Source organism: Aristolochia californica, unplaced genomic scaffold, assembly GCF_029961685.1.
Source record: "Aristolochia californica isolate CCGP_79_NKW_82.1479 unplaced genomic scaffold, dmAriCali1.0.hap1 SCAF_14, whole genome shotgun sequence".
Lineage (NCBI taxonomy): Eukaryota > Viridiplantae > Streptophyta > Magnoliopsida > Piperales > Aristolochiaceae > Aristolochia > Aristolochia californica.
This window is the reverse complement of record NW_027181815.1, coordinates 1256403-1265359: the sequence shown is the minus strand read 5'-3', so window position 1 is coordinate 1265359 and position 8957 is coordinate 1256403. Positions and strand designations below refer to the sequence as shown.

Below are 8957 nucleotides of genomic sequence, written 5' to 3'. Positions count from 1 at the left end.
TAAAAAGGAAATGAATATAATGCAGGAAGTTTTGTAACTAGCGTCTCATTGCCACCTGATATTTATACTTTCAAGCTAAATAAACAAATAGAAGAACCCCTCATGAGAAGTGTTAGGATTTTTGAGTTGAAAATCTGGATCGGATTGAGAAGAAGACGAAAGGGGAAGGGAGAAGACGAGAGTGACGACTCTCGGTTTCCCGATTTTCTTTTTATTAAAAACCTACTGTTTCCTAACTTAGGGTACATAAGACAAATAGAGAAAATTATATGGGCCCACTGGCCCCACACCATAATTTGGTTAAACATAACAATCTCCACCTTGAACCAAATTGCATCTAAAACAAACATAACCTAAACAAAAACAAACATAAAGATATACTAGCAACATGCTAGAAACAAACCGACACCAAACCTAAACAAAACTTGAATTTTGCAATTGGAAGAGGCTTTGTGAGCATATCGGCTGGATTTGACTCGGTACCAATCTTCTTCACGACAACCTTACCATCCAAGATCACATCTCGAACAAAATGATACCGAATATCAATGTGTTTCGTCTTCTCATGATACATGCGGTCCTTTGTCAAATGAATGGCGCTTTAGTTGTCACAATGCACTGTAATAGGACCCTCGATAGAAGACATCTCACCAACAAACGCCTTGAGCCAAATAACTTCCTTGATAGCCTCTGTAATTGCCATGTATTCGGCCTCGGTACTTGAGAGTGCAACAGTAGCTTGAAGTGTAGACTTCCAACTAATTGCACAATCTCCAAAAGTAAAAATATATCCTGTCAAGGAACGCCTCTTGTCTAAATCACCGGCAAAATCCGCATCCACAAAACCAAGTAGTGCCTTGTTACCATTTCCAAATTCCAAACGAGTATCAATGGTACCTTTCAAATAACGAAAAATCCACTTCACTGCTGCCCAGTGCCCTTTTCCAGGACAAGAGAGATATCTACTTACCACACTAACAACTTGAGCAATGTCGGGTCGAGTATACACCATCAAGTACATGAGACTCCCGACCGCACTCGAATATGGAATCTTCTCCATATATTTCTTCTCATCATCGGATTTTGGGCTTAAATCTGCCGAAAGCTTGAAATGCACCGTAAGAGGAGTTGAAACACCCTTAGCTTTCTCCATGCCAAACCGACATAACGCTTTTTCGGCAAAACTCTTTTATGAAAGGAATAATTTTCTATTGGGTCGATCCCTTGTGATCTCCATCCCGAGAATCCTTTTGGCAGCCCCCAAATTTTTCATCTCAAATGCCGAACTCAATTCCTCTTTCAACCTCCTAACTTCTTTCAAGTTAGAGGATGCAATCAACATGTCATCCACATAAAGCATCTAGTAGATGAACTCACCACCATTCAACTTTTTGAAATAGACACAACTATCATAATTGGAACGGTAAAAGTTAATACTCACCATGAATGAGTCAAACTTCTTGTACCATTGCCGTGGTGATTGCTTAAGGTTATAAAGGGACTTCTTCAAAAGACACACACGGTCCTCCTTTCCCACCACCTTAAAACCCTCCGGTTGAGTCATGTAAATTTGCTCCTCCAAATCACCATGCAAGAATGCAGTTTTCACATCCATTTGCTCTCCAAATCCTGCATTGCCACTAAAGAGAGCAAAACTCGAATGGAGGTATGTCTTACCACGGGAGAGAATACATCATTGAAGTCCACGCCTTGGACTTGGCTATAACCTTTAGCCACAAGCTTTGCCTTGTATCGAAAATCCGCGAGATTTGAGCCATCAATCTTTCTCTTGTACACCCACTTGCAACCCACAATCCTCTTATCACTAGGAGGCATTTGTCCATTTGGGGGAGAAGAGCGCAGGCTTGCGCCGTGAGCTCTGCTCTCGGGACATCGAGGTAATTTTAATTTTATGTGGATTGTGTGTTGGAAAATTTGAATGGATATGTCGGGTAAATTTGATATTGAGAAGTATGATAGGAAGACGAGTTTTGCACTGTGGCAAGTGCAGATGGCTGCTATTTTGTCAAGTCAAAGTGTCAAGGAAGCCATTTTTGGCCGAAATAAGATGTTTGATGCGGTATCGGATAAAAAGTGGAGAGAAATGGATGATAAAGCACTCTCCATTATCCAATTGTGTTTGAGTAATTTGTCATTGCAAGAGGTCTTATCAGAGAAAACCGCTAAGGGTTTGTGGGAAAAATTGGAGAACATCTACATGAAGAAGTCACTCACTAATCAGTTGCGGTTGAAGTTGCGCCTCTACACCCTTCGCATGGTTGAAGGTACATCAATTTCCGATCATATTTCGGAGTTTGCATATATTTTGAATGATTTAGATAAAATTAATGCTAAGGTAGAGGATGAAGATCAAACCCTTTTGTTATTGTGCTCATTACCCACATCTTATAAAACTTTTAGAGACATGTTGATTTATAGTAGAGACAAGATTTCTCTTGAAGATGTCAAAAACAATTTACAAGCTAAGATGCACATTGACAGTGACATGACCATTGTTGAGAAAGGGAGCCAAGGTGTTGGTTTGGTTGTGGATCGGGGTAGGCCAAGGGATCGATACAAGGACCCGTTCGAAGTCTAAACACAAGGATTTAACGTGTAATTATTGTAAGAAGAAGGGACACATTAAGGCCGATTGTTTCAAGATTAAAAACAAACAAAAGGCGGATACCAAAGGTTCTTCTTCGGAGGCAAATGTGGCCGAGTGTGACACGATTGATACTCTTTGTGTGGTAGATACAAATGTTGATGACAAACATTGTTGGGTCATGGATACGGGTGCTTCACAACACATGACTCCTTATAGAGATTGGTTTGAGACCTATGAGCCTATGGATGGTAAGGTACTTATGGGGAACAACAATGTGTGTAAGGTTGCCGAAGTTGGTTCAATGACAATTAGGTTCCATGATGGAAATGTCCGAAGATTGACAGGTGTAAGGCATATACCTGATTTGACGAAGAATTTGATTTTTTTAGGGTCGCTTGAGGAAAAGGGTTGCAAATTCCAAAGCGAAGGTGGAGTTCTTAGAGTTTCTAAAGGTGTTCTCACAATCATGAAGGCAAAGTGGATTGGAACTCTATATTTCCTACAAGGTTCCATGGTCACGGGTTCGGCCACCATTGCACGTTCGGGTACTATCTCGGATGCGGATACTACAAGGTTGTGGCATACGAGATTGGGGCATATGAATGAGAGAGGAATGACCATTTTGAGCAAGAGAGGCTTGTTGTGTGGCCAATGCACGGGTAACTTAGAGTTTTGTGAACATTGTGTTTTTGGCAAGCATAAGAGGTTGAGTTTCTCCACTGCCATTCATTTGACCAAGGGAACATTGGATTACATTCATTCGGATCTTTGGGGACCTTCTCGTGAGCCATCCAGAGGTAATGGTTCTCGTTACATGCTTACTTTCATTGATGATTTTTCAAGGAAGGTTTGGGTCTATTTTTTTAAAGAGAAAAGTGAAGTGTTCCGCACATTCCGAGAATGGAAATCACTTTTAGAAAACTAAACGGGAAAGAAAGTAAAGAGGTTGACAACCGATAATGGTTTAGAGTTTTGCAACCGGGAGTTTGATAATTTTTCCAAGACCGAAGGAATTGTTCGGCACAAGACAGCGGTCAACACTCCATAACAAAATGGTGTTGCAGAAAGGATGAATAGGACACTATTTGAGAGAGCTAGGAATATGCTTTCCAATGCGGATTTGGGTAAGGAGTTTTGGGCGGAAGCTGTCAACACAGCATGCCATTTAGTGAATCGATCTCCTACCACTTCAATTGAGTGCAAAACGCCCGAGGAGGTGTGGTCTGGTAAGCCGACCGATTATTTTAGTTTGACGGTGTTTGGTTGTCCCGCATATGCTCATGTGAATGAAGGAAAGTTAGAGCCTAGATCGAAGAAATGTGTTTTTCTTGGGTATCCCGAAAATGTGAAGGGGTATAGATTGTGGTGTCCCGAATCATCCAAGTTTCTCATATCTAGAGATGTCATTTTCCACGAGTTGGCAATGTTGAAAGAAATAGATGTTGCACCCGAGCCGACTATTAAGGAAAATGAAACAGTTGCAAAGATGGTGGATTTCGAAGTTTCGGTCCAAGAAGGTGATGAGGCAACGTCACAAGATGATGTGATAGGCCAAGACGATGCACAACCATATTTATTGGCAAGGGACCGCGCTAGAAGAGAAATTTGACTACCCACTAGGTATGGACACTCTGATTTTGCTTAATGTTTGGCAGTTGCCGAAGATGTGGAGTATAGTGAGCCATCCTCCTACGAGGAAGCCATTTCTTCTACGAATGCGGCTGAGTGGGTTGCCGCGATGAATGAAGAGTTACAATCACTACAACAAAATGAGACTTGGTCTCTTGTGAAGCCTCCTAGTGATAGTTTGTTAGGATTTTTGAGTTGAAAATCTAGATCGGATTGAGAAGAAGACGAAAGGGGAAGGGAGAAGACGAGAGCGATGACTCTCGGTTTCCCGATTTTCTTTTTATTAAAAACCTACTGTTTCCTAACTTAGGGTACATAAGACAAATAGAGAATATTACATGGGCCCACTGGCCCCACACCATAATTTGGTTAAACATAACAAGAAGAAAATTGGCATTGACAGACATCGATTCATATTCCGGCGACTCAGATGTAGTCATGAATACTGCAAGCAATATCATTGATGCTCCCTAGTCTCTGGCTTTTCAGAGCTGATAAGTTATCTCAACAGAAGGTTAGCTACTTTCCATTGATGAGCTCCGGTAACTAAAAGATTACTAAAAAGCATATTAAAACCAGTATTCCATATGTTACAAAGAAAAATAACACCTCAGTGAGCCAAATTACTATCCCCTGATTCTGCTAATTCACTCCTTCTCCGTGGTTATCTCACGGCTAGGATTTTTCATGACTGGACTACTAATTAGCTCAATAGAGGTAAACCCTTCATCTTCATCAGTAACAACGTCCCTGACTGGACTGTTGGAAAAGCTTGACGGACTCTGCCATGGATGAATGCGAGGTGTAGGCACTTCTGCTTGTTTTGCCTCGCTGCCAGCTATTCTTTCCGTTTCCCCATCCCTCCTGAACGTATGAGATGAGAGATCTCTCTGATCGAAATGCTTTACCATGTCAAACACTCTCTGGAAGAGCGACCGGTCGGAGTCGGCATTCAGTAACACATGTCGATTTTTCCGAAGGAAAGAAATTAAGAATATCAAAAGGGCAACCGCTGCGGCTATTCCGGCAACGAGGAATAAACCCCAGAAGCTCTCAAGGGTGAGGCTGTTAGAGTGGAGGGCGGCTGCACTGTCTGTACAAGTACTCTGACCAAACCATGCTTGTTCTATTGCTACCATTGTGGGTTCCTCTGTTACGTTCAGCACTGCTGTTGAAACATCGGAGACCAGTGGAGATCCCTTCGGGAAGGCCTGTTAATTAAAAATAGATGATGTTAGAAGAAACAGATCATCTACATAGAGATACAGAGACGTAGAAATGGATGAAACTCACCAGTCCAAATCCGTCGGTTTTGTAAGTGGGTCCGACCATGGTGTAGTGGTTGCAGGACTGCGCAAGGAAGACCTTGATGTAGGGGATCTCATCGAAGATTGCAGCAACGCCTCCATTTCTGCTTCCTTTTGATAAAGCTTCTGCATATTCATCTGGAGAGTTATAAACCCGGAGTTTGGATTCATCAAACTTCAGTTTCTTCAAGAGGCCCAAAACGAAGGATCCTTGCTGGTAGCCCACATAGTCACCGTTCTTTATGAGTTCATTCACATCAGTAACAGTGGGCATAAGTTGCTGTACTGTGAGCATACTGGTAAGGCCTGCTGTATAGCTGGAAGTCAGGATCAATACGACGAACACCCATATGATCACCACGAACCTTGCCAAATTGCTCAGTACTCTCTCTTCTGCAACGAAGACCATCAGAAATTAGCTCATTATCTTCGTGGCTAATGCCTAAAATTCTAGTCTGATGCACCGATAAGTTGAAGTACTGGTTAGCGCGAGAATACGCTAAGGATATCGGAATCCAGGCTACAACTTTTGAGTAGAGAGTTGGAAGGGAAGAATTTACTAACTGTGAGCAAAGACGAGGGTGGAGAAGGAGAACCAGAAAATCATGCCCGCCTGCTGGGATGGAGGACCCCTGAATTCGGGATTTATACGGTGCTCAAGCAGCCACACTACGAAACCAGTAAAAATGAAGGCTGCACCAGTCATCAACCATAGATTTTTCGACAATGGCTTCAAGAATACCCACGCGTTCTTCTTGTTATCATCTCTGATAGGCACGACCATGGATACCCCGGAGTCTGTATAAGGAAGCGAGAAATCCACATACAAAGATCTGTTGGCAGTAATCGTCACATCCCCAACCACGGCGTCGTAGTTCTGATTCGATGCATCACAAAACGAAAAGATTAGACACAAAGTGACAATGTTCGTCATGGATTTGATAATTAAATGGAGAAAACAAGATCAATTCAATAAAAGAGTTAGATGAATTCGGATATGTAACTTGCCTGAAGGTAAACTTGATAGATGAGATCATTGTAAGTTCCTGCACTCTTCCCAACTGGACCCTCAAAGGGAACAAACTCGTAAGGGAGAGCATAGGGTAACTCCGCCAACACAGCGTTAAAGACATCTATAGTGAACCCGGTAACCTTGGTCGCGTTAGTTGCAGAGTCCCGGTCAACCTTCACAAATTCACTAAATCCGTCTTTGAAAGGAACTCCAATCCTTAGCTTCTTACCGTTTGTAGGAATCTCCCAACCTTTCGGCACTTCCGTTGTATCTCCCGGCCATATCACGACTTTGAGATCATCCTTTGAAGTCGAGTAGATCATGTTTATAGCACTCAAGTTTCGAGAAATCCCGTATCTGGGTCTCCAAATACCGATGTGTCTCCCTGATTTACCCACGATGTTGACGATTTGAAAAGCTGGAGACTGAAGCTGCCAGTTGATGAGTTGAAAGTCTCCGCTAAGACCTCTGAACCTTGTATTCATCATCGCCTCAAGAAGTTTTGGACCGATCTGAGAGACACCCAGTGAAGCCAAGTCAGTGGAATTGTCACCAGTACCCTTCGGCTTTTCGAAGCCCGATTTGGTTTTACCGATTTTATTAACTGCCTCAGCCAGAGCCCAGACCGTATCATACGCCCATAACCCAAAAACACTTAGTTTTGGTCTTGTGCCGTTTGTGTTCTCCATTACTAGTTTCCTTTCCATTCTCACTGTGAAAATCTCAAGCGCTCTCGACCTTGGCACGTAAGGTTTAACGCCCAAGACCCCTTGCATGGAATCGATAACAGTGGAATTCACTGTATCCAGTTGATTCGTCATCCCGTCGGTTATGATCCACACATAGCCGTCGTTCCTCATTCCTATCTCCTTCGCCTTGGTAAAGAAGCGCATCCCAAGCGCCATAAACATGTGGACCACGAAGACCCTCGTCTGCATAGTCATCAGCTTGTACAGCTCTGCTTCAATCTGATCGTCGGTCGCATGGGGAGGGATGACACTTCTGTACGGCACTATCACGTTGATCTCTTCCAAGGCGTCGGTGAGGTAAGAGATGATTCCGTTTCCGTAATCCGTGTCTTCGTAAACGGGAACGATTTGCCTCCACCTGAACGCTTGAATAATGGCTGAGATAGCTCCTACTTGCGCAGAGTCGTTCTGTGTGGTGCGGATGAAGTAAGGAGCTCGAATGGAAGAGAGAGAAGGGCTGGAGGCTGAAAACGAGATGATGGGTACTTGCACTTTGTTGCCAAGATCTATCAAGAACTTTGCCTCAGCAGATGTTTCAGGTCCAATAATGGCTTTCACTTGGACGTTTTTCATCAGGTCCAAAGCTGCATTTCATATAAACAATTATACATTAAAATTCAAATCTTATTGTAATTAACAAGAGATCATTACCTTAATGATCTTACGGTCAAAGTGACTTCACTTGTTTTCATTATTAAAAATTTGATAAGCAAGCATGAAATCCACTTGAAATTTAAAATAAACAAGTGGAAATTAACGTTTATATATGAGATTTTGAAAGGATCGGTGCCTCCGTGCTCAGATGCAGCTAAAGAAACCATAGGAGAGAAGACACGAGATCGAAGAACATTTGAAAAGATAAAATATGGTCTGAGAGAGTCCTCATATCCAACATCAGCATGGAGGAAGAACAAGAAAAAATAATCTTTTGACAAGATAAATGAAAGTCAATGAGATTAAAAAGCCAACCATTTGGCTGTTTCTAGTGGTTGTCATGGAAGAAGGAAGCTTCTCCTGTTGCCCTCTAAGGTTCTAATAGTTTCATGACACTGTAACAGGGACATACATGAATTCTCCCATGTTTATTCACATTGGCGATTATAAGTTGCAGTATCTTCGCAAGCAGCTAATAGGATTGTGTTGACATTTAAAGACCCAGAAGAAAAACGATTAATAACGTACGATGAGAAGTGTGAGAAGGTTTGATTAGTACCAGCAGATGTAGCTCCAACTATGTCCTTCTTTGAATCTCTCGTATGGAGAACCAGCTTGGTAGTGTAATTGTGAGTCGTGTAGAAGTCTGAGAGGGCCATGGAGATACAGGTTTCACTCATCTTCCCAATCTCCGTCCCCAAGTCAAGAACTACGCCAACGTCAAACACCTCCGTTGTGTTTTGAGCAGTGACCAAATCCTTGACCAGGAAGAGAAAACAGGAGGCCTGGAGGAAGAAGAGAGAGGATAGCTGAGCTCGTTTTCCCATCCTGAAGCCAGAGACTGATTTACTACCGCAAATCCTCTCCTTAACCGACTTCGTTTTATAAGCAAGAGAGAAGACTCGAAGATAGCAAACAAAATAAAAATGGATAGCCGGCGAGAGGGGTTTGAACAAATCTTACGTTCCGTTTACGTGATTAAAAGCCAATCGAGGCAA

General features: G+C 42.5%; 1 protein-coding gene across 1 annotated transcript; it reads right to left on the bottom strand.

Moving 5' to 3' along the window:
* Positions 1–4884: 4884 nt before the first annotated feature.
* Positions 4885–8729, bottom strand: LOC137950163 (glutamate receptor 2.8-like). Its single transcript, XM_068796544.1, has 5 exons — positions 8519–8729; positions 6553–7889; positions 6109–6421; positions 5531–5937; positions 4885–5448 (listed from the first exon to the last, which is right to left on the bottom strand). Exons 1-5 carry the CDS (start codon positions 8637–8639, stop codon positions 4885–4887), a joined length of 2742 nt encoding a protein of 913 aa, XP_068652645.1. The 5' UTR covers positions 8640–8729.
* Between the last annotated feature and the right edge of the window lie 228 nt (positions 8730–8957).